Source organism: Phoxinus phoxinus (assembly GCF_949152265.1).
Source record: "Phoxinus phoxinus genome assembly, chromosome: 10".
Taxonomy (NCBI): domain Eukaryota; kingdom Metazoa; phylum Chordata; class Actinopteri; order Cypriniformes; family Leuciscidae; genus Phoxinus; species Phoxinus phoxinus.
In genome coordinates, this window is record NC_136885.1 from 13,870,395 (window position 1) to 13,895,635 (window position 25,241).

The following is a 25,241-nucleotide window of genomic DNA, read 5'->3' on the forward strand; positions in this document are numbered from 1 at the left end:
GGGCGGCCAGGGCGGTGAAGACCCCTCGGGCGGCCAGGGCGGTGAAGACCCCTCGGGCGGCCACGGCGGAGACGACCACTCGGGCGGCCATGGCGGTGAAGACCAAGGCGGAACAGAGACAGACCCTGGCTCAGGAACTGGAACAGACACCACCGGCTCAGGAACTGCAACAGACACCACCGGCTCAGGAACTGCAACAGACACCACCGGCTCAGGAACTGCAACAGACACCACCGGCTCAGGAACTGCAACAGACACCACCGGCTCAGGAACTGCAACAGACACCACCGGCTCAGGAACTGCAACAGACACCACCGGCTCAGGAACTGCAACAGACACCACCGGCTCAGGAACTGCAACAGACACCACCGGCTCAGGAACTGCAACAGACACCACCGGCTCAGGAACTGCAACAGACACCACCGGCTCAGGAACTGCAACAGACACCACCGGCTCAGGAACTGCAACAGACACCACCGGCTCAGTAACAACAACAGCAACCGGCTCAGGAACAGCAAAAGACACCGGCTCCACCGGCTCAGGAACCAGGGCGAGCAGCTCGGGCGGGGCCGGCAGGGCTAGCAGTTACCTCCGGGCTGGTCTCTGGGTTAGCACCCACCAGACGACCCGATGAAGAGGCTCCTCTCCTTCTCCTCCTCCGTCTACGGACCACCGAAATCCGAACAGCAGACACTGGCTCCGACTCAGGAACAGCAGACACTGGCTCCGACTCAGGAACAGCAGACACTGGCTCCGACTCAGGAACAGCAGACACTGGCTCCGACTCCGGAACAGCAGACACTGGCTCCGACTCCGGAACAGCAGACACTGGCTCCGACTCCGGAACAGCAGACACTGGCTCCGACTCCGGAACAGCAGACACTGGCTCCGACTCCGGAACAGCAGACACTGGCTCCGACTCAGGAACAGCAGACACTGGCTCCGACTCAGGAACAGCAGACACTGGCTCCGACTCAGGAACAGCAGACACTGGCTCCGACTCAGGAACAGCAGACACTGGCTCCGACCCAGGAACAGCAGACACTGGCATGTCCAGGATCCGAGCCAGACGCTCCAAATAGTCCAACATACCCTTGGCGGCCCCACAAATGGGCATCTCTAGACCAGTCTCAAACTGGGCAGACGGGACGTGAACAGTCTCCGACTGGGCAGTCGTGACGTGAACAGTCTCTGACTGGGCAGACGTGACGTGAACAAACTCTGGCTGGGCAGACGGGACGTGAACAAACTCTGGCTGGGCAGACGGGACGTGAACAAACTCTGGCTGGGCAGACGGGACGTGAACAAACTCTGGCTGGGCAGACGGGACGTGAACAAACTCTGGCTGGGCAGACGGGACGTGAACAAACTCTGGCTGGGCAGACGGGACGTGAACAAACTCTGGCTGGGCAGACGTGCGTTTTCCCCTTCTCCGCCCGCGATGGCGAGATGGTGGCTCTAATCCGTCCCTCACCAGTCCAGGGACGAAGGGGGGCCAAGGTGGAGGGTGGTGTTGGCCTTGTTCTCGACCACCTCCTCCTCTGTGACCTCCCCGGGTCCCACGAAAAATGGCTAGGCGGGTCCCCTCAAAACAATCCCTCCTCTCCCGCTCGATGGCTGGGGAAGAGAAGTTGGAAAACATACCGCTGGATCCTTGCATTGTGACGGAGTCCTTCTGTCACGATCACACACAAGACGAGAAGACAGATCCAAGTGCAGTAGTTTATTGAAGGGTAATCCGTACTCACAGTCAGTCCAGGCAAGGGTCGAAAGTCCAATAAGGCAATCCAAAACACAAGACACGAACAGTAACAGGCAGGAACAGAAACGGAAGTGTGGGGACATTAACAAGGACTCCGTGACAAACACTGAAACAGACAGGGTATATATACACACAGAACTAACAATGAAACAGGGAACAGCTGGGAACAATGATGACGGGGAACAGCTGAGTGCAGTGAACAGTGATTAGTGCAGACAAGGATTGTGGGGAATGCAGTTCATAATGTGACAGACACCGTGGGGGACGAGGACCTCTAGTGGACAACAGGAATACACAAACCAGACACTGTGACAGACAGTCTGATGCCGGAAGTGGGCGGAGCAAGGCGTTGTGCTACTTTGCGTTTTGGAACATTGCAAAGTTAAAAAAAAAATTATTATAACGAAAAATTGTTTACGATTTAATGGAAAAGATATATATATATATATATATATTATAAAAGATAAGAACTATGTTTTGTCCTATTAACAAAAGACAGTAGGCTATACTAGCCTACTATTAAGAAATGTTAATAGTTTTTTAAAAGTTAAAATTATACTTTATCCATTTGTTTTGTTGTGTCAAATGATTAAAAAAATATACATTTAACAAAGCTTAAAACAAAAAAAAATATATAAAATGAAAACAAAGATTTTTAGTCCATACACAACATAATTCTATGATGGACTGAAAAAAAACAAAAATGATTAAATAAAATGTGTTTTTTCCTCTGAAATAGCAAAAGCATCACACACTAGCTGTGTAATTAAATACAAATACAAAATCGAACTAAAATTATTATATTATATTAGGCCTATATTAAAATTATATAAAACAAAATCAAACCAAAGAAAATAAATCTTAAATTTGTTTTGCAGGCACACATTTAACAATAATTGTCAAGTGACAAATAAATCAAAGCTTAGAGTTAATCCTGAGGTGCCCTTTTTGTTAGCAGTTAGCAGTATTTTTAAACTGTCAAGATGGGACAAATTGAATAAAAGAGCCTTTCATGTTTCATTTCTAGGTCAAAGAAGACATGGAAGTTTTTCTTTACGAGTGTCATGACTAAAGGCGCCTCAGGATTAACTGGAGTTTTTATTTATTTGTCACTTGACAATTATTGTTAAATGTGTGCCTGCATAACTTTTATAAGATTTATTTTCTATGGTTTGATTTTGTTTTATATAATTTTAATACAGGCCTAATATAATATAATAATTTTTGTTTGATTTTGTATTTTTATTTCATTACTATTAGGCTATTTATTTGGAGCAGGTACAGCTCAGTGTGTGATGCTTTTGCTATTTCAGAGGAAAAAACAAATATTACATCATTTTTGTTTTTTTCAGTCCATCATAGAATGATGTTGTGTATGGTCTAAACATGTTTTTCAATTAAATCAAATGTTCAAACACTCAAGCTTTGTTTTCATTTTTTTAAGCTTTGTTAAATTTATATTTGTAATCATTTGACACAACAAAACAAATGGATAAAGTATCATTTTAACTTTTAAAAAACTATTAATATTTCTTAATAGTAGGCCTAGCTAGTATATTGTATTTTGTTAATAGGACAAAACATAATTTGTATCTTTTATAATATTTGAAATTATATATATATATATATAAAATATATATTTTCCATTAAATCATTAAAAAAATATATTTAAAATAACATTGTTTGAAAATAACGCCTTGCTCCGCCCACTTCCAGCATCAGACTGTCAGGCTGGCGCTGTCGTCCTCACACTGCTATGACGTATGGTTCTGCGGTTCTGCAGTTGGTTAGTATTGGTAAAAACGCACCGTTTTGTGTCTGACCCTTTAAATGCAAATGAGCTGCTGCTCCCGACACAGAGGGCGGAGTTTCAAGAGCTTGTGTGTGTTAGCAGCCCCGATTACGCAGACACACACTAAAATGTCAGAAACTGTTCTGCCTTTTGTTTAAACCGGAGTCAAGACAAAGATGGAGAGACTCAAGAAGAAGTGACAACATGTAGAATGCAACAGGACGTCTCTGAATGGTTAGTTGATGAATTTATGTTGCTGATGTGGAGTTAACTATCTTCAATTGCACACAGAGTGACTTTCTATTACATGTGAAAAGACGGATGCTAAAGTGTGAGCTGACTCACAAATATGCTGGACTACAACAACTCTTCCTCTTCTCAACATATGTTCCCGGGGGCGGGTTTATGTACATTTTAGGGTGATGTCACTAACCCCGGGAGGAATGTTGTGTAGTCCCTACCAGCCGTTTGATGTAGTACTTTTCTTTAAAAGCAAATATTCCCTTTTGCTTTGAGCATCGTAACTTTGCAGATGTTGTTTATGCTCAAACAGCAACATTACATTAAAGTTAGAAAAGTGAAATCATAATCAACCACCCCTTTAAACTTTTTTTAAATGTTCTATCCTCTCCAGCTGAAAAAGTTTGTTTTTTTAATTATTACACATCTTAGACATATTACTCATGTCTCCAAGACATCTCTGTTTTTCTATTAAACTTTTATTAAACTTGAAAGCAGGTTAGAACCGCCAATCTTTTCATCTCGTTTCAACCGCGGACTTGGGTTTTTTATACTTTTACTTCCCATTGTCTTTCTTTAGAAATGTGTAATGTACTATACAAGCTAATTTCTGTGCATTCATATCTCATTAGCCAATTAGAAGCATTTGTTTTTGCTTAAAAACAAACACATATATAGATGTCCCCAAAAATACTTAAACACTCGCAAAAAATTTAAACATATTTTTTTAGATCCCACTGATATCATGCACTTTTTCAATTTTTTTATAATTCGTGTATGATTTACCCATATATGGTGACTTTTTGTGAAATTGTATTATTATATGTAAAATTATGTGTGTGTGCGTGTGTGTGTCTGTGTGTGTCATCTCCAACAAATAAACGGTTTATATTTTGAATGTGTAAAAATGTTTGTTTTAGGAGCCTCTCTTGAGAAACCTGGAAGTACAAGCTAAGCTTAGATGAAAGGGCTCGCCAGCACTAAATCTACTAGTGTTTTATTAGCAGACCCTTAACCACTAGACAAGCACCACCCGGCCGTGTCCTCCTGAACGTGCTTGTGTAATTATGTCTTGATGCATGTCTGTTATGATCTTGCGCAATGTTGCTTTTCTGCATTCTTATCCAACTGAATTAGTTCCTGTCTGATATTTCTCAGGCCCTCTGCCGTTTAATTGTTTATCAGCTGAGCTGCATGTGCTGGTTCACTTAAGGTACTACACAATTTGTACTGTGGACATATCTTAAAATATGATGGCCCAAAATCTAATAAATGTACACTTGAAGAACAAACCTGAGCCATCACTGTAACATCAGACTGATGCGTTTTTCTTGGGTAATCAAACAATCAAAACCTACCAGGCATATTCATTTCCTGATCGGACACTAAATAACATCTTCCTTATTCCGTGTGTGTGTGTGTGTGTGTGTGTGTGTGTGTGTGCGTGTGCGCGCGCGCGCGTGTGTGTGTGTGTGTACATGCTTGTCTATGTAGGACTAAACCACAAATCTATCATCCCTGTCTAAACTATTATAACTTCACATGTTGTAATGTACCTGTGATCAACGGTTGGCTGGTTGTCAATCACATCAGAAAGCACTAATGGCTCGATCAGGTTTATCCTCTCAGGGTGCAGCCAGGCCTGAGATCTAAGACTAAAGAATCCTGTCTCGCTTGCTCAACCTGTTACCGAAGGAAGGGGCAAAGAAGGAAAAAGAAAAATACACATTGGACTAGAAGGGAGACAAGAGGGAGAGAAAGAGACCTGTCTTTCTAAGATGTCTGTCTGACTGAGGGAAATGGACACAGATAAATCCAGGTATCTACTGAGGAAGATTTGTCACGAGAGTCAATGCGTGTGTGTGTGTGTGTGTGTGTGTGTGTGGTTAAGGATCATTTCTGAAATAAGAATCACATCTAAATTGAGATTGTACTGTAAATCTGCTTACGCTGCAGATTTTCACTTATTGATGTAAATGGCACTTCAATTTCTTGTAGGCTTATATAATTTTTTCTAAATGATGTGTTATTACTGTGTGTTTATGTGTGTTTATGTACAGTATATGCCATGCTATGCTTGTATATATTAAGACAGATGTGAATTTGTAAACATATGAGCCTGTGAATGGCGGTGTGTGCGTGTTCGTACGTATACGTTCGGGGTATTTTCAATAGATTGCTGATGATAATGTTGACAAGGTGAGCGGAATTGGTGTATCGCCAAAAAGTGATGTCAAACGTGGGCTGACTTTTTAGATCTTTCTCATGTGTGTGCGAGTCTTATGAATCACACACTAATGAATTTCTTGCCCGTGAGATTCAAGCCTCGGTAAATATGACTCACCTGAGTTACAGAGAAGTGTGTGAATCAGACATAGTAAGGGTATGCATGTTTATTAAACCTCCATGTCAGAGTTGCTTGCAAACTGAGTATTGATGAGTGTGTGTGTGTGTGTGTGTGTGTAAAGAGGGGGGGGGGGGGGGGGGGGGGGGGTTGTTGGTAAACCCTACATTTTTTTCGTCAAAATGTCCCCACAAAGATGGCAATATACAAAATCCTTGACCTTGACAGTTTTTGTCTCCATGAGGAAAACGACTTATTAATCATACTAAGTGATGTTCTTTGAAAACGTCAAAATGCAGAACGTTTTCTTTGATGGGTGTAGGGCAGGGATAGAATATACAGTTTGTTTAAAAGTTTGTACAATGAATGGCCCCATATGTCCTAAAAACAAGACATGCAAAAAAAAAGTAATAATAATAATCATTTAATTTAACTACAGTATATATAAAAACAGTAGAAGTCATCATTAGCTCAATTTTCAAAACAATAAACGTCAATGGAAAAATGATAAACCCACCATGATAGAAAAACACGTGTGTGTTATTTGGCGATTTAAAGGTCACTGCTGGCAGAGGGCTTCAGAAGTCTATCAGTTATTTCCAGTTGTGGTTTACAGTTGTGTGTGCACTGTTATGCATTATATTATGCACAGAGATAAATGAAGCATAGCATGACTTTTTTTCTGTAATCACTCAATGCTGCTGCTACTTTCTGATTTGCTTTCCCTGTTTATTTTTTCATCTGTAATCTTATTCTCGATCAAGAGTTAAGCTATTAATCATCTCGTCGTAATATTATCTGTACACATTAGTAATCCATCAAAAGGACCGGAACAGGGCAGTGTCATGGCTCCAGAGGAAACTGCCCTCGGTGACAAGAGTGACAGACTGTTGAGGGAGGAAGACAAAGAGGCAGACGCTGTCGCTCCTGATGGAAGTATTGCAGTACCACCAGTCAGCCAGCGGAGGGCACAAGAGAAACACACATACCACACTGTAGGCCACCAGGTACTGAATTCATAACTCTCAGTCAGCACTGAATCATGTTTGCAGGATGAAGATGCTTTTATATAAAATAACTTGCATTGCATTTTGGATCAAAAACGTGACGATAAAAAATATAAAATATTTTTTATTGTGGTACTACTGTCCTGATATAAATGAAGAAAAAAGCCTCATTAAAAAGAGAACATTTTTGTAAATACTGGGGAATTATCTTGTATTATTTAAAAAAAGCAGTGAAACAGTTAGGCTAAAACATTTATAAATATTTGAAAATATCCTGTCAAACAATATAGCCTACCAAAGAAAAACACAAAAAGGACAAATAATGAATGGGTGTCCCTTATTTTGCCACACTGAAGGTGGCAACCCTATGTGTCATACAAGTGCCCAGACATGTTTGATGATTCCTTCAGAGTGAACACAATTTGTGAAAGATATGAATAAAAATGATGTTACATCCTGTTTTCGGTCGAAGTCCAAAGTAGTCGATTGTCAAGTTCACGCGCATAGGTTTAGTTACCTATGATCACGCGCGTGAACGCGACAATCGACTACTTTGGACTTCGACCGAAAACAGGATGTAAATACAGGTATTTGCTATGGCTAAAATAACATAATTTTTATTCATATCTTTCACATCTACTGCAGTCAGATTCACTCGTGTTCACTCTGAAGGAATCACTCAACATGGCTGGGCACTTGTATGACACATCAAGGATGTTAAGAGGATAAAAGCAGGTTTAAAACTTGCCCCATTGAAGTCAACAGGGTGCAAATTTTAAAAAGAGGATAACACGGTGTAGGCAACACCGATTTTTGTCGTTGTTCTCTGTATTGACAGCACTCCAAATTTACAAAAAAAATGAGCTCAATGTTAAAATTGACCGGAGTTTTCCTTTAAGTCTCAATTTTAAAAAAGAAAAATGTCTCTAACGTTACCTGTCGCGAGAATATAAAACTCCTCTAATATTAGAGTAACAGTTACAGAAGAATAAAATAAAGCATATTTTGTTACCTTTTTGAACTTGGAAGGGTTCCGTTTGAGCAGTTTTATACCATCATCACTGTCCTCATCAGAGCGCATTTCCCAGCAGGCCTACATTCAGCATCTGGCTCATATTCGCGATCTCAAACATTTTCATCTTCAAAATCAATATTTTTTAAAGCTGCAGCTTCTTTACCAGATCCACCATCAAGTGACAGTGACACTAATATTTTATTGCGTTCAGTACTTGCTCGTTGAGCCATAATTTTTACTGATGATGCTTCCTATTCTTTTGTTTTCTTTTCTGCCTGCCCGTCATTTCATCATTGTGTTTGAGATATTGCCGCCTTGTGGAATAAAGGTGAACTGCACTTATTTAGTCATCAAGGATTCAATTATTGTTGTGCAGAAAATTATACTTATACAGTTACACACCTTGGGTCGTTAGCGACCCTGTTAAATTTTTACAAAAACTGGCATTCTTTTATCATTTTTTTCTTGTTATATTGTTTATAATGAATTGATTGGTTGATGTCTAAATTAATGAGGAGGGTATACATGACGTCCTAGGTCACAAGACCCGAGGTATGCGTTTAAGGGTTAAACTAGATTTTTTCTTTTAGGACACAATTATTTATCTTTAAGCATTTTATGCGGGAATCAAATGACCTTGACCTTGGAGTTGCTGGAACTCTCCAGGTGCCCTGAAACACAGATTCAGGCCGAAGTCTTTTCAATAAAACACAAATGCCCACTGCTTTCAACATAGTGGTGCTCACAGATTCAGAAGTTCGGAGAAACCACCGTATGTGTGTCCAACATGAAACAATGTCCTTTGTTGGTCATGTAATTGTATCAACCAATCAATGTCCTATACGTATTTAGGGCTATGAGGAATGCTTCTACTGTTCTTCTACTTGTAAATCTTGTTGTTTTAATAAAGGATGTCACTACAAAACGTGGGTTCTTCAGGCTTTGGTTGATTGCTGTTAATCCAGCTTGTCACATATACATTTTTGCATTGTCAGAAAAAGAAGCATAGGTCAGCAGTGGACTTTTCTACCTTGAGCAAGGGAACATCTGCCGTTGTGAAGACCAGAGATGCATTAAAGCAGGCGCTTTTCAGCCAGGGAGTGTCTGACAGAAACAGCACATTCGAGGTAACTAATTTTTTGCCTAAATTGGGTATGGGTGCAGGAGGTACGTTTTCGGTCTGCGTGCTGTATTTGTAAACAACTATTTTTTTCTATTACATTTCTGTTCTCTTTCTCTCTCGGATGGTGTACAGGGGCAGGTGGACGCACTGAAACAAGTTCTGGACTCTTTCAAAATACCTGCTGACCTGAGGTGGACATGGGGAGAGGGGGGTACTGAAAGAACACTGGAAAAGAGCTGGACAGACATAGTGCACTCTCATGAGGTATGGATGGATGGGAGAGAGAGGGAACTATGAAATTGGGAGAAAGAAAAAGAAAAAACATTTGGAGTTTCCAAACCCCGACATATTTCTATTCAGCCCCTAAAGGGACATGGTGATGGGAACATTTCAGATGGGAGGGTAAAAATTATTTCAATGCTTTGCGTTCTCTCATGGCAATTCGTAACTACCGGTATTATACATTTTAGCGAATTGGCTGCTAATTTGTATGAATTTGTACAATCTCATTTACTTTTTGTATGATCTGCTTATGCCACACAGATGGTTAGGCTTATACATACGTATTTATGAATTTAGGGGTGGGGTTAGAAGAGTGTACCTTCATGCTTACATTTAAAAAAAATATATATATATATATATATATATAATCATGTTTTTGTATCAATCACATCATATGAATTCATACGAAGTCGCTACCTTACAAAATAGTTTTCTCATGAGATCGAGTTGGTGTTGGTCACTCATAAAACGTTTGCATTCTCTCGTAAACCTTTTGCGTTAGCCTGAGAAAACTGCATTTGCTCGCACAACTTTTGTGATGGAAGTAATACGTGGCGGGAGGAAAAACTCAAGGTTCCATTTACCTCAGAAGAGGGATGTCGTAGCTACATGGAAATTCATACCTGAATTCACTACACATGTTAAAAAAAACAAGATGGACGCGCCCAGGCAAACTTTTACCTTCTTCTTCTTCTTCTTCTCTTGATTCATGGTGGATTGCAAACATTTTTTTAGGTGCATACCGCCACCTACTATACAGGAGTGTGTAACACGATGTTCTCATATTCTACTCATCAACCCTGTGTCTTTAAGAAATTGAAATAGTGCCTTCCTGGTGATTCTTATCCCCTCTCCCTCTCCTTCTGTTCCCAGTATCCCTATTACTTTTACCTTTACAGTACAAACACATCAAAAAGTGGTATTTTGCACAGATAGTGCTGACGTGCATAGTTTATTGAGACACAGACAAACAGTAGTGCTAATAAACAATATATTTCGTTTCACTACATTGATGCGCTGAGCAGCCATTTTAGATTCTGAAGTTGGGGTTGTTGCACGTCCCCCTAGTTTCCCAGTTGCGTCTTTAAGTTAAAGTTAAAAGTTCCTATTGGGAACTAGGAACTAATTTATCTCTTCTTATGACAAATGGAGCGCACCATTAGAAAATGAAAAGGTATGTTTGTGAAGCAGGTTGGGTGATTGGTGATGACTGCCAATAGAATAATAGAATCATGCTCAAAATTAATAAAATGCAGATAAGAGTGAGTGAGCAGAACAGAGAAGACAGCAAAAGTATGTTTATTGTATGGTGGAGGATTAATGACACTCTCTTTTTCTTTGTCTTTGTAGTTTATGTCAAAAACCCAGCGACACCAACAGGAGGCGCTGTGGGAGCTTCTTTATACTGAGCTTAACTTCATCAACAGACTCACTATTGCCAAAGATGTACGTCATAACATTACAGTTATTTTTTTATGATGGATTTATTACAGTTTATTTGATCAGATATAGACAATCAATTCACATTAACAACATGCATCAGAAAAATAATATATGTATGGTGTGCAGATATTCTTTAACAAATTGTTCCTTAGTCCTTTTTATATAAATGATGCATGTACAACAGGTGCTAAAGTTTTGGCTAATGCATATACTCCTTTCGCACAGCTCGTGCTGGCAGCCCTGTCACACTGCCATGGATACGGATTCCTTCAGGAAGTACGTACATCTCGTCTCATCTTTCACAGTATTTACATGAAAACCCTTTCTTCTGAATTGACCTTCTAGAGTTGCATACTCAGCAGATCTGAAAAGTAGGCAGACTGACTGCATAAGCACGATGGCAGAAGTGCGGTCAAATAATGTGCTGTTCACTGTCATTTGTCTGAGATCACTCATTCTGTTCATTCAATATAATCTGGAGCATTACCGGTGATGTCACAAATGGAAACATTTTGAGCGGACCAGATGGAAAATTATTTTGCTCTGTCGTAGAGCGTGTGGGCGATAGCATGTGTGTGGCAATCATCTGTATCAATTAATCTTTTTCCATTTCTTTCTTTCTTTCTTTCTTTCTTTCTTTCTTTCTTTCTTTCTTTCTTTCTTTCTTTCTTTCTTTCTTTCTTTCTTTCTTTCTTTCTTTCTTTCTTTCTTTCTTAGGTCAGCCCCACAATGCTCTTTTCCAATCTTCCTTCTATCCTTGACGCACATCGACTCTTTTGGCATGAAGTGATGTATCCAATGTTACAAGAAGTCCGTCTCACTGGACGACCTTTTGACCCTCTGAAACTTGAGGCTGGATGTTTGCAGGTATGATAAAACGGTTATTCATTAAATTATAAGTAATAAAGCTAAAAACAGCTTTGCTCTCCCCTAATACCCTTTTTTTTTCTCCCTCAATTTTTTCTTTATCCCTTCCAGTTTCCTGAGCGCTTTCCTGCATATTTTGAATACTGTTGGGAAGGAGAGAGAAATGTGGAGTTTGCACGCAGACAGTTTGACACAAACCCCCACTTTCACACCTATCTTATGGTACAGTAAATCATATTGATATGTTAAAAGCAAAGAATTATTCTATTGAAAAACTTATAATGCCAACAAAGCAATAGTAAAAGGTTGATTTTCTAAATATAACTGAGCCTTTGGCTTGAGGCCATTGACTAACTGACATTTTAGAGACAAAATTCCAGTTCCAACAATTGCAAACAAAGCCAAATCAGATTCAGCTGTCTCATTTATCCTAGTACAAAATAAATCAATGCTTTTAAACAAACTGGTTTCGTGAATGATTCAACAACTCCCTCATTTAACAGCCACTTGGTTCGTTCCTGAATAAATCAGTAGTTAGCTCCAGCCAATAGGTGGCAACTAGACTGGGTAAATCCAGCCCGATCTGCCGGTGATTTGATTTCGCCCTGCAGCTCAGGCTGGAAACCTGTACATTTTTCTATCCTGCTTCCCTTACAATTCTGCAGGGACCAATCACAAACTGGCTTATCCACCTGACGCGCTATTGGCGGGTTTGATTGAAGGACTATCCAATTGCGTACGAGTCATTTGAACCATGCCCGCGTTGATCACGCCTCTTTTGCCCGGTAGAAAATACAGAGCAGACTCCCCAGACTAATGTTTAATCTTAAAAGATTGAGCTTGGTCTGGTGATAGCCAGACTAGGTGGCAACAAGTTCTTCCTGAATGAGTTCAACTTCCTGTTCAATTGATTCATTCAAAAACACTAGGGGTGCTTCTCAATATTGAAATTGATGCTTCCTCGTTTCCTCGCTCCTCCGTCTTCCAGCTTGTGACCCGGAAACCGATCGAATTCAGCCATCTTGAAGGACATCTTAATTCTCTAATTGCACCTCAAGGAGGCAAGGATCGAGTGAGCTAGCTTCCTGGGGAGTCATGAGAGAGGATACACAGGTGTATCCTTCCCTCGCATCCTAAAGGGGTGGAGCTAAGACGCGAGGAAAGGAAGCGTCTAGGTGTGTTCGGCTTGAAGCGACACTGTTCACCTACTGCCACCTACTGGTTTAACAATGTAAATCCAGAAAGGGTCACTGAAAAATGGCTGAAACGTGCAAACATAGACAGACGAAGCGATGCAAAGAGTGAAAAGCTCAACTTCTGGAACTTTTTGAACACTATTTAGCCCACGGGTGTCCAATCCTGCTCCTGGAGGGTCACTGTCCTGCAGAGTTCAGCTCCAAGCCCAATTAAACACACATGAATCAGCTAATGAAGGAATACTAGAAACATCCAGACAGGAGTGTTGAGGCAAGTTGGAGCTATAGACTCTGCAGGACAGAGGCCCTCCAGGGCCAAATTTGGACACCCCTGATTTAGCCAAACGATTTAAGTTGGGTTTAATGTTAATGTGTAGAATCTTTTTCTTTTTCTGTTCTTTTTTCCAGTGATGTATTTCAATGTGATTTAATAGATCTTAAAGGGGCCATTTAAGGGAAACTTGATAATAGCTTGTGTTATTTTTTATCTGAAGCTAAATTAAGGTTGGAAAAAAAATCAAATATAGACATAAGAATTGGGTGGAGTGGTGTGAATTTATTTTCCACATTTCAAATGAACTGTTTACCACACTAAGTTCCCCTGTCAATGTTTTTTTGCACCAGTGGACAGTATGCAGAGTGAGTAGGCTAGAAATGACTGTAAGATCGCCTGCCTTTGTGGTGGTTTGACTGTAGTGGTTGATCAGGGGGTGAGCTTGAAGGGTACATTGTAGAAAATACTGCAATTTAACTCCAAATTGTTTTTAATTAACCTTATCTTTAATTGACTTGTACCAAAATATAGAATGTCAAAAAACAGAGCTACACCACACTATTAAAGCTAACATGCTAATTTTTGATATGATCATTTAGACAAAAAAATGAGTATAAAAAGAAGTATGACTTTTGCATGATTCAGATTCACAATTCATAGATGCACATAAGCCATCGCTCAAATATGTTGCTTGAAGATGAATGCATGCATGATGGTCCTCATTATCTTGATGTAATCTGTTCTGCAGTGGGTGGAGAATCATCCGCAGTGTGTGCGAATGAGACTCGGCGATATGCAGGCCAGAGCATACCAGAGAATAACCAAATATCATCTTTTGCTGAAAGCTATTCAGAAGACCACACAAAACATCCCCACCCATACCGCACTTGATAGAATGGTGAGACTGTGACACAATGGTGATGAATCACATCATATACTGTAAATTTCATTTGTACTGTGTAAAACAAATACAAAGTGCATAATGTTTTTAATGGTAAAAAAATAATAATTGCCATTTATGTTGACTTAATATTATCTGAAAATTAAGTTCAAATAAAATTTATTAGTATAGTGCTTTCACAAAAAATAGGCCCTTGGCCTACTCTAAACCAATATTTTTACGGACCCCTAGCACTACTTTGAGCCCACTGCGGGTCCCCAGAAAACACCAGATATAAATTATGATATATTGTTGCTTTCGGGTGGAAATCTCGTATCTCCATATTTCGTCTTTTTTTTTATTATAAATCATATCTGTCTCCCTTTACGCATGTCTGTGGGTTTAGCAAATATCTAACCAATGAAAAGTATTGAGTACGGCTTGTGACTAAACCTTGTAACTCCATTGGATCCTATCGTTAATGAAGTGCCACACGCAGTTTGGACTTCCTCAGCTTGTTCTCTTTCGAAGTGGAACTCAAGAGTGTGTCTGGTTTGAGGAGAGATGGAACGATATCAGCTTGACTGGTGTCTGAAGCACGTGTACCAACACAACAACTTATTTGGCCGATGACAGTCCATGAAATCGCTACCTGAGCGCCCGAGAGTATAATGGCGCTTTTCCACTGTATGGTACGGCTCGGTATGGTTCGGTGCTGCGCGGCACGGTTTGGCTCACTTCGCTTTTCCACGGTGGTCCGACTCGGCATGGCTCGGTTCGCTTTAACTCGGTTTGCTTTTCCGCTGCAGTTAGTACTGCTTCAAAGTGGGTGGGATTATAGACTGATCGTTATTATTTGCACAGCCTCTACTTTTTAAGTGTTTTTTTTTTCTCTTTTTTTTAAGCAAGTCAAATAGTTTAAAAAACGCTGGTAGTGACGATTCTGTCTGACCAATCAATGATCTGCAGTGTTTTCACGTCACATTTTAGTATCAGTACGGTACGCTTGGAACCTCAATAGAGGTGGTACCATTTAAAGCGAGCTGTACAAAGCAATGGAAATGCGCCAAAAGTGAGCTGTACCGAGCCGTACCATACCGTATGCAGTGGAAAAGCGCCAAAGCGTGCCGTACCGAACCGTACCAAGGAGTGGAAAAGCGCCATAAGAGGGCACCTGCAATATACGTCATCAGCTTTTTTTTTGTCTTCAGGAGACGTTTGTTTGTGTTAGCGTTAAGTTCTCAAGAGATCTGGTCTGAGCCGTTGCGGACCACCTCACGCTTGAATGAGAATGGCCGCGCACAGAATGGCCGTGCTGCAGGCATACCAGGCAGATCTGCTTAAGGATTTGGATCAGCGGCATGACTGTCCCCTAAAAAGGTCGCTGAGCTGCACCGCACTACGGATTGGGCCACCAAACAAACAGACGCTGCTATTGGTCATCTGTGGTTGAACTTGGCGGACATCAAGGTGAAAGAGAAAAACTTTCTCCTTGGTGTGCGGGTCTCGCCTTCAGATCTTTTCGGCACGTCTGTAGAGACCGGAAGTTTAGAGAGGCGCTGTTTTTTTTCCCCTTTTCCTGAAAAGTAAGGTTTCCGCCTGAGAGCAACAATATAAAACTACAATATAAAAAAATGTCTACTGAGTTCAAAAGAGACCACATTTAATTGATGAAATTTCAGGATTTTGGACAGTGATTAGAACACTAAAATATATAAGAAATATATAAGAATATAATAAAGAACTTTAATAATTGTTTGCAATAATTATGTATTGCAAACAATTGTTCATGCAGTTCAAGTGCAGCTGTCATTAAACCAATAAAGGGGACAAATAAAATACAATTGAAGAATGGAATAGAATAAAAATACAAGCACTTTCAGTAGTTTGTATTAATAATCTAATATATATTATGTGTGAAATATCCCACCACTAAAAAAATATGAGAAAATACAAACTTTTGAGCTGCATCGCCTTTTTATCATCCTGGTAATCTCTCTCTCTCTCTCTCTCTCTCTCTCTCTCTCTCTCTCTCTCTCTCTCTCTCTCTCTCTCGAATATAAATATTATGCTTGCACAGTCTTTATTCTATCATTGAAGTTAAAGATAAAGATCTGCACTCTGTTGTTCTCACTCACTGCCTCTCTTTTTCCTGTAGTTGAACAGTGTCAATAATTTTGTGGAATCTATCAATGAATACATGCATCTGAAAGAAGCCCTTTCTGTTGCTGCTCAAAGGATAGACGAACACAAGATAGAAGGTCTGAGTGAAGAAATAGACAAGGTAAACAAAAGATACAATGTTAGAACAATGTTTGCTTAAAAAAAAAAAAAAAAAAAAAGTCTAACAGAGAGATCTCCCCCACAGCATGTTCGTGAGTTGTGCTGCTTTGATTTGATGAGCCCGATGAGGGGGGTTGGACCAAATGTCATACGGAGGCTATTACTGGAAGAAACTTTGAAGGTCAGAGTAAGAAAGGACAACAAGGCAAGTGACGAGACAAACAAGACAAATATGATTATGAGGTTGCCTATTAATTGTATTTGCCTCAGAATTTCAACATTCTTTTCTGGTTATGTTAGGAGTGTGTGGTCCTGCTCTTCACTGATGTGTTGTTGATGACAAAAACACAGAAGAAATCAGACAAACTGAAGGTAGTGCGCCCCCCTCTGCCTCTGGAGAGAATACACTGCATTCCGCTCAAAGATGGCTGTGAGTGTCCACAACTTCCTACTGTATATAATAATATCACAATCCTTACTTCTCCTGAAACTTCAGCTCACATCAGCATGAAAGGGCAGGTATTACCCAATAACATTTTTAATGCACATAGGCTATATTTTCATGCCCTGGTCACTATTTTGTTGTTTTAATATGGCAAAATAAAAAATAAAATTGAATCATAATGATGCACCACACTGTAAAAAACACAAAAGGAACTGGTAAATGTCTGCCAGGACATAGTTTACATACTTTTCCTTTAACTGAAATTGAAGTTGCAATAGTCTTTCCTTCCCTATTGTGACGTATGTTCGAGTGAAACTGCTTCTCCGACAAGAAAAAAATGTAGGGCGGGACTTGATTTTGCCCATCAGTAATTGATTGTATCATTGGATGGATGTGGTTTTCTATTAGTCGATCTCATGTGAGTGACAGGTTGCCCCGCCCTCACACCAGTAAACACATCATCAGAGAGATGAGTTATTTTGATTCAAGGGCACATTAATTAAAAGAATAATGATGTGCACAACAGATAAATCATTTATTATAGGCCTACATACTGCAATATTCCATAAAAAATAACAATTGTCAATTTGGATTTCATGGTGACTTTAAAACACAGCAAAATGCAAAGTGGAATTCAAAATACAGGCACCTGTGAAAATTCAATACAGAAAATTCCAGTATATTAAAACAGTAAATTGGGCCTTAGTGACTTCTCTCTGAGTGCATACCATATACATTGGCAATCAGGAATTTAAAATGTAATGTGATTTAAAAAATAGAGGGGGGGGGGGGGGGTCAGTCCCTAAGCAAATAAGTAAATTTGTGACATTATTCACTCAAAGGTCAGTTTTCTTAAATAAAGTAATAATCATGATGGCACAAAAAGCTCAGGAGCATCAACTGAAACGAGGACCAATTTATATTATTTTAATATTCTGTGCTATATTTTAATAATATTAAGGCATTATGTACAAAAGAGCTTATGTAAGGTATCACTTAACAGTTTGCAAAATAAATGTTTAGTTGGATACCATGCATAAATATAAGAGGCAAAATGAAATTACAAGTGTAAAATATTACAAATATTACAACCTGAAATCTGTACAAAATGCACAAAGACACAGAATACATTACATATAACCAGTCAGCATCAACATGCACATTGATTTTCCACATGGAATTCTGTTTTATATAATTTAGCATACTGTCACATACTGTCGGGGCTCAGTATGGCATATTACTTGATAATCTGGTTTCTAATTGGGCTTTTTGAATCAGAGAAAGACTCAACCTAAGGTGTGTCAAAGACCTGCTCATGCAAGTCCTGGTACTTGTCACAAAATATTAATGTTTACGCAATTGTGAATTCAAACATGCAAATGACCTGAACATGGAATCTACTTATAACCTCAAGGAAAATGGATTGGATAGTTGTAATATTGATTGGAAGTTGTAATAAGTTTCTGTAAATATTTATTATAGGGTACTACATTGATTCTCACACTATTTCTGTTCCTCTATCTAGATTCGTTTGTGCTGGTGGAGGTTGGTGAACTTGGTTGTTCCGTCAGTGTCAACTTGCTGTCCACACCCAGTCCAGAAAACTGCGCGTCATGGGTGTCTGCTCTGCTTGAGACTCAGGTACTCGTAGCAAACACACTCAATATCAAACACCAGTGTGACAGGGTGTAGCCTACAAGCCCAACCCTGAAAAACTGACATTTGTTATTTCTAAGTGAATGCATTGAACTCTCTACTTTTGGCACGGACCCGGAAGTTAGCGGTGCATGGGTTCCCTCGATCGAAAAGCTATGCATTTTCCCCATAGACTTTTGGAAAATCGCCAAAAATAAGATCTGTGTTCAACAGAGAGTTGACCCTTACACGTTTTGTCTATCAAGATAATCTTTACAAGTTAATCCAAAATGTATACATTTTGAAGTCTAAATAAAGCCGTCAGATATAAAATGCTAACGGTAGGCTATAAACGGACTACAGCCAAGGGGGTAATCCATCCGCCGGAAACTGAAGCCTCCGCGTCGGAAGCAAACGCATTAGTTTTTTCCAAAAATGTTAGAAACTAATTTTGTTTATGCGTGCCTCTCTGACATTTCTAACGTTAGCTATGGCCGTATCAATTTCCAATCTTATGTCCTTTTACGACGACTTGTGGTTGCATCTCGGGACAAAACAAAACACCATTGTCGAACAGTCTCTCCACAGAAATAAAGAACGTGAGGCTGAAACGCGGGTTAGTAGTGAGAGATTTCCTGTTTGTCATGATGACGTCTAAAGTCCCCGCCAAAGGATGTAGTCCCTTTTAGCAACTTGTTAGCAACCACCGTTTTTAAGTCACAATAAAGTTTAAAAAATCACAAGCAGGTTATAACTGGTGTGTTTTATGTCATAGATCAAAACGTGAAAATATTTAGAGGCTTTGTTAACCACAGACCTTATTTCAGGCGATTTAGCAAAAACCCATTAAAAAAACCCATAGACTTTAGGGCGAGGGAACCGGAAGTGCTAAACTGCTAACTTCCGCGTTTTGGCCAACAAAGTGACGTCATAACTTCGGCACTCTATTGTGTGACATAGGCGTGATTAGGGCGGGTTTTACAGGAGTGCCGCGAGGCATGATTTCGGCCTCTGTGCTCGCGCTGGCCAGTGGAAAAGCAGCTGAAGTGGGTGAAGATGGCAGAAGAAGACTGTAGGCTACATTCGCGAGATGGACGTATGCGCATTACTTCGAGTTTGTCAGAGATAAGGGCCAGAAGAACGTAATAGTCAAATGCAATCTTTGTCTAAAACCAAAAGAACTATCGACGTCATGAAATAGCACTAGCAATTTAAAAAAAACCTGTCTCGAACAGTGCCATGCGAGCATGCTAGGCTATATTGTTAGTAGCCTGGATAGCCCACAGTCATTATGCTACATCATATCGCCTTCTACTGGATGTAAAATGCTCTGTAGTACATTTGGTCATTTTAGACATTTAACTACTTCTGTAGTTATTTTGGTGAAATTAACTCAAAAGTAAAACAGGAGTAATGTAACACATTACAATTCTGTGACAGTAATATTGTAAGGTAAATAATTACTTTTAAATAACAGTAACAAGCAATCTATAATGTATTACAGTTTGGAAGTAACTTGCACAACACTGCAAACAAGTAATGCTTATATTATGCTGCACTTGCGCTGTTTGAAAATTAAAATGAGTTCATTTCTGAGGGGAAAAACAGCTTTGTGCCAGTAATGTTTCTTAAGAAGTAACTGGAGTGGACACTAAAGTGTTTCATGGAAAGTGCCTATTATAATACACCATACCTGTGCAGCAGTGGTGTAGTCTAGTTTTTTGTAGTGAGTATACTGTGACACCCCCCCCCCCCCCCCCCCCCCCCTCTAACTAAGTGTTATCAACATGTCAATTTATTATAAGCAACACAAGACTTTAACAGCCAATGACATTTACAGCTGAGGAGACTGGACTGATTTTCTACATTTAGCCTTAGATGTTATATGAATATGGTCCCTGAAGCACAGGTTTTATCAGCTGACAATAAAAATAAAAAAACTAAAAAAAAAATTATAGGCACAAATACAAATTTACTTCTAGAAATGGTGCTTTTGAAAGAAAATTGTGTTATTGTTTTGGCAAGTTTACTGTTTAAATTAAAACGTATGAAAACTTGTGTGATATTCCTTTTTAAAATAAGTTTTAATAGATTTCATCATTATTATTATTTTACAGCACATTTTACTGTGCAATTTCTTTCATAATTTCTTTGAGTTTATACCGAACTTTTATTTTGACAGGTTGTCGTAAAGTCGTAAAGACATTACAATTTCTGTGTGTGTATGATACGAATGAATGGCGATAGTTTTATCAAATGAAATGGTGAAATTCTCATGAAGTGACTCTCATAGCAGCTCTGTGATGAAGGTCATGTGTCATGTGTAGCCTACATCATGTCCTCATACATAGCTACAGTGAAGCGCTGACACAAGCACGCGCTTGCTTCAGTGTGTGTGTGTGTGTGTGTGTGTAGTAGAGCACACATTGAGCGCTCATTCCCAGAGACGCGTTGAACAACTGCAGTCTCTTTGAGTTTTTAATATTCACGCGATTTGATCTGTGTCCATTGCAAACACAGACGCGGTGAATTTATGAATGAAAGTGTGAAAGTTCTGTCACAAAACGAAGTTGTTACGTTTCCTCACGCTTTTTTTAGTGGGTATACGGAAATACTTGGCATTTCCTAGTGGGTATACGGCGTATACCTGCGTATCACGTAGACTACACCACTGCTGTGCAGTATTTATGATTGTGAGAAGAATACTGAATCAGAAAGTCAAACATAGTTGAATAGTTTGTAATTATAACTGATTCTTGTTGATATTCTTAGGCAGCATTAGAGACTTTGAGGAGAAATGAGACCAACAAAACCCTGAAGACCACAGGACAGTCAGAGTTAGTTGGATCAGACATACAGACTCACATTCAGAATGAACTGGCTGACAAAGTCATAGAGGATCCTGGTGGCCAGTCAGATAGTGACAGATCTGATAGTGATTTTGACCAAGCTGAGTGTCAAAACAGATTTAGTAATCGTACTTCTGAGACAGATGTGGAGACAGATGTGGAGCAAAGTAAAGTTCAACAGCCGGCAGAGGATAAAAACTCTCCACGTGTCGGTCATCGGAATGATGAGAGCAAATCTGCTCATGAAGAAGATGTGGGAAAGACTATAAATGAAAGGCGAGTTACATGGAAACATGAACAAATGGCACCTTCAAACTCTAATGAAATCACACAACAGAACATACTTGTGAGAAATGGACACTCGTTGTTGCCAGGTGGACATGTGGAGAAAAATGCCACTTCCAGCCAATCCATGCCAAGCACTTCTTCATCCACGAAGCCTCTAGAAACTACACCGAAATGTAGTGCAAGTGTAGAAACTGAGAAACCACATCTGGATCCATATGATGACTCTCAAGGAATCAAGAAGAATTCTTTGTTCGGCAAATCAGATGATGACGATGTTATCCTCACAGAATCAGGGAGGTTCATCAGGATCATGAAGTCTCCTCGCGTACGGAGGAAGAATCCGAAAAATGTGCAACCATCCATCCACCCTGATAGTTCCAAGAATGAATTGGAGCTTCCTCCCAATACAAACTCCAATGGGAACCAGAGAAGGGCATCCAACCCTTACGTTAAACCCCGGGATTTGCATAGAGTGCTAAAGCTGGGATTTCTAAAAAACAACCATGAAACGTTATGGTATGTTCCTGAGACGTTCTCTGAACCTGAGCAGAATCCTGATGGGAACCGTCAAACAAAACCCAAGCTAAAGAAACAGAGGAGCGCCTCCATCCCGGAGATCAGCTCCTCTCACAGACGCAGTCCCACACCGCCACCAGACACCGACCAGCTTCACCTTTCTCCGCTCCAGGACCTGCTGCAGAGGGCTAAGGACCGGGAAAAGCCGGGAAAAAGAGTGGGAAAGACAAAAGAGAGGACTTCTGCCCCTACTATCTCCAGTGAGGGAGAGAGAGAGGCAGAAGGAGAGAAATCTGCATATCCCATATTCACATACGGATGGAGAGAGGGAAACGTGGATGGAAGTGAGGATGAGAAAGATGGGTGAGTCTACATGCATCACTAGCTACAGCTACAGATCTGAACACACAATCTAAGTTTTACAGTAATGAACTGTTTTTAATGGGGTCAAATCATCTTATGAGATAAAACTACGAAAACATCAGATGGTGACTTGTCATTCAAACAGCACCAGTCACGGCACTAAGTTTTGAATGTGTTTATGCATGTGTCATTTTTTTAAACTTTAGATATAAGTATTTTCCCTCCTAAATTAAACCCAGAAATAACCCTTACTGCCCAGTGGAAAATCAATTTTCATTTTAAGTGTATTTGTTCCATTTGTTAGATATGACTGTTGAGAGACTTCACTGCACTGCGGAACTTGACAGTTTCATGTGCGTTATTTCTTCTCTCTGCCCACACACAATTCATCTGTGTACTGTTACATAAAATTCTCTCTAACTATTATATTCAAACCTTCGCTGGAAATTGTAAGATAATTCTACCACATCTTTGTTCTAAAATTACAGTTAGTTCTTCATAAGGACCATTAGGAGTCAGGCTTCCCCTGAAAACAGAATTACACAGCATACAGATGCAATACACTTAATAATGCATTTCTTTAATAGGTCATTTAAAACGTAATGTAATGCTCAGAACAGATCAGACAGAAACACATGAATTAAGCTTCATGACATTTCGAACTATTTGAATGTACTTTGTGCTTTCTATTCGTGGTTTTCAATTAGGAGTGTGTGGGCCCCTCAGGGTCTTTGAAGGTAGGCTAAAGGGGGTCTGTAAAAATATCTTTAAAAATGTTCATGACATTTCTAAATTTTAATAAACGCTACTTTATGGTCTGATAAGCATTATATGGTGTCAAAATATGAATTTCTTTTAACTCTTTCCCCACCATTGACGGAAATTTACGACATTTGTGAGACAACGCTTCCCCGCCATTGACACAATTTTCCGGCTTTCCGTGTTTTCACAGTTTTACTGCTTTACCGAATCTCCTGATCAAAACACAAGCAAAAACGAGCGTTCACATTTGTAAATCATATGCACATGTAAAATGACTCGATCATCAACATTAAACAGCATATAAATCAAAACTGCCTAATGTTACTGAATGAAATGTCAACCCAGGACGAGCTATAGGACTGTGCAAGCATTGAGGGTGTTGATGGCTCTATGTTTTGATCATCATTCTGAATCCGATCTGGATAGTCTTTGACAAAAACGTGATTTTCTCAGCTTTTTGCTTAAAATGTTGCTTTTTTTAAATTAAACTTACCCACATCCAAGTGTTGATGAAAAAAACTATAGAAGTATAAAACTTCTTTCTTTTTTTTTTCTTTTTTTAAAGCAGGGGTTCTGCAATATCTGAACATATTGCATGTTCAGATATTCATACAACAAAATATTCTGGGGGCCATGGAAATTTTGTGAAAACGGTAAACAAAAAAAAAATGGCATGGAAAGAGTTAAAAGTCTGTAAAGATTAAAAACAATATTATATAGGCCAATGTTATATATAATAATACATGACTTTTTTCCCTGCCAGTGTTTTTTTTATGTCGCCAGCCACTGCAAATGTTTTTTGATAATTTTCACAAAAAAATGTTCATGGCCCCCGGAATATTTTGTTGTATGAATATATGAACATGCATTAAAGCCTATCAAAAGAAAGAACAGAGCCTCTGCTTTTAAACAACAACAACACACGTTTAATTTCTAGCTTCATGCTTTTTTTTTTATCAACACTTGAATGTGTTTCATAAAAAAAAAGCAACATTTGAACAAAAAGCTGAGAAAATCACGTTTACAACGTGCATAAGCAATGCTTTTATCGCTTGTTTCTGATCCTTTTTTGTTGTCTGTGTTTTGATCAGGAGATTCTGTCCTCTTTCAGAAGACGTGTAATAGCCCCTACCGTATAACAGTGAAAACATGGAAAGCCGGAAAATTCCGTCAATGGCATGGAAAGAGTTAATATTAATGAAATGTATTAATTTATTCATTCATTTATCCCTTATAATATATCAATCGTATTACCATTTTGCCAAAAAAGACATTTTACCAGGGAAATAACAATAACCATTAGGCCTACTCTTTCGAAGACATTGACCCATAACCTGTTCTCTCCCTTGTGGCAGAAATGTCATGGAGGGCGTCAGTGTTGACTGGCCAGGCTGGTGTTTTGACGATGAGGAGCTTTTGGGTTTTGAGGACTTTGATGATGAAGACTGGTTGGATCCAATGCTGACCAAAAATGAGCTTCACCGGTCAGAGACGAAAAGATCAGAGAGGCAAGATGAAACAGACTGCAGTGAGGTGTAGCGTAGTGGTCTAGTATAGATGTTGAATTGTGTAAAAGTGTTTGCAGAAATGTAATTTATACCGTAATGGTTCTGCGGTGTTGTTGAATGATTATGTAGCATGACTATACTCAAATATATTTCAGTGATAGCCTATATACACACACACAGTCTTCGCATTTTTTATGAAAAAATGATTAACATTGTGTCTACTGTATAGTTATAATTATATTTACCGAAATGTAATTGTGTACAGAATTGTTGTGTACATTTTTTATTGTACAGCAATTTTAAGAAACTGCATTTAAGAAGTTTGTAATGCTGTGCGCACAAAAAAATTATTAAATTAAAACATGCG

General features: G+C 39.5%; 1 protein-coding gene across 4 annotated transcripts; it reads left to right on the forward strand.

The window, feature by feature from the left end:
• Window positions 1–5,206: 5,206 nt before the first annotated feature.
• Window positions 5,207–25,241, forward strand: plekhg6 (pleckstrin homology domain containing, family G (with RhoGef domain) member 6). 4 transcript variants are annotated; one of them, XM_079626017.1, is made up of 16 exons: window positions 5,207–5,613; window positions 6,950–7,145; window positions 9,156–9,287; window positions 9,416–9,547; window positions 10,916–11,011; window positions 11,234–11,284; window positions 11,726–11,875; window positions 11,987–12,097; window positions 14,094–14,243; window positions 16,384–16,509; window positions 16,594–16,713; window positions 16,809–16,938; window positions 18,479–18,594; window positions 21,361–22,604; window positions 22,909–22,957; window positions 24,722–25,241. In XM_079626017.1, the coding sequence occupies exons 1-15, from the start codon at window positions 5,594–5,596 to the stop codon at window positions 22,919–22,921; spliced, it is 2,787 nt and encodes a 928-aa protein (XP_079482143.1). In that variant the 5' UTR covers window positions 5,207–5,593; the 3' UTR covers window positions 22,922–22,957; window positions 24,722–25,241. The 4 variants fall into 4 exon arrangements, with proteins under 4 accessions (XP_079482143.1, XP_079482142.1, XP_079482140.1 ...); XM_079626016.1 differs by lacking the exon at window positions 22,909–22,957 and having other exon boundaries at window positions 5,209–5,613; window positions 24,458–25,241; XM_079626014.1 differs by lacking the exon at window positions 22,909–22,957 and having other exon boundaries at window positions 5,209–5,613.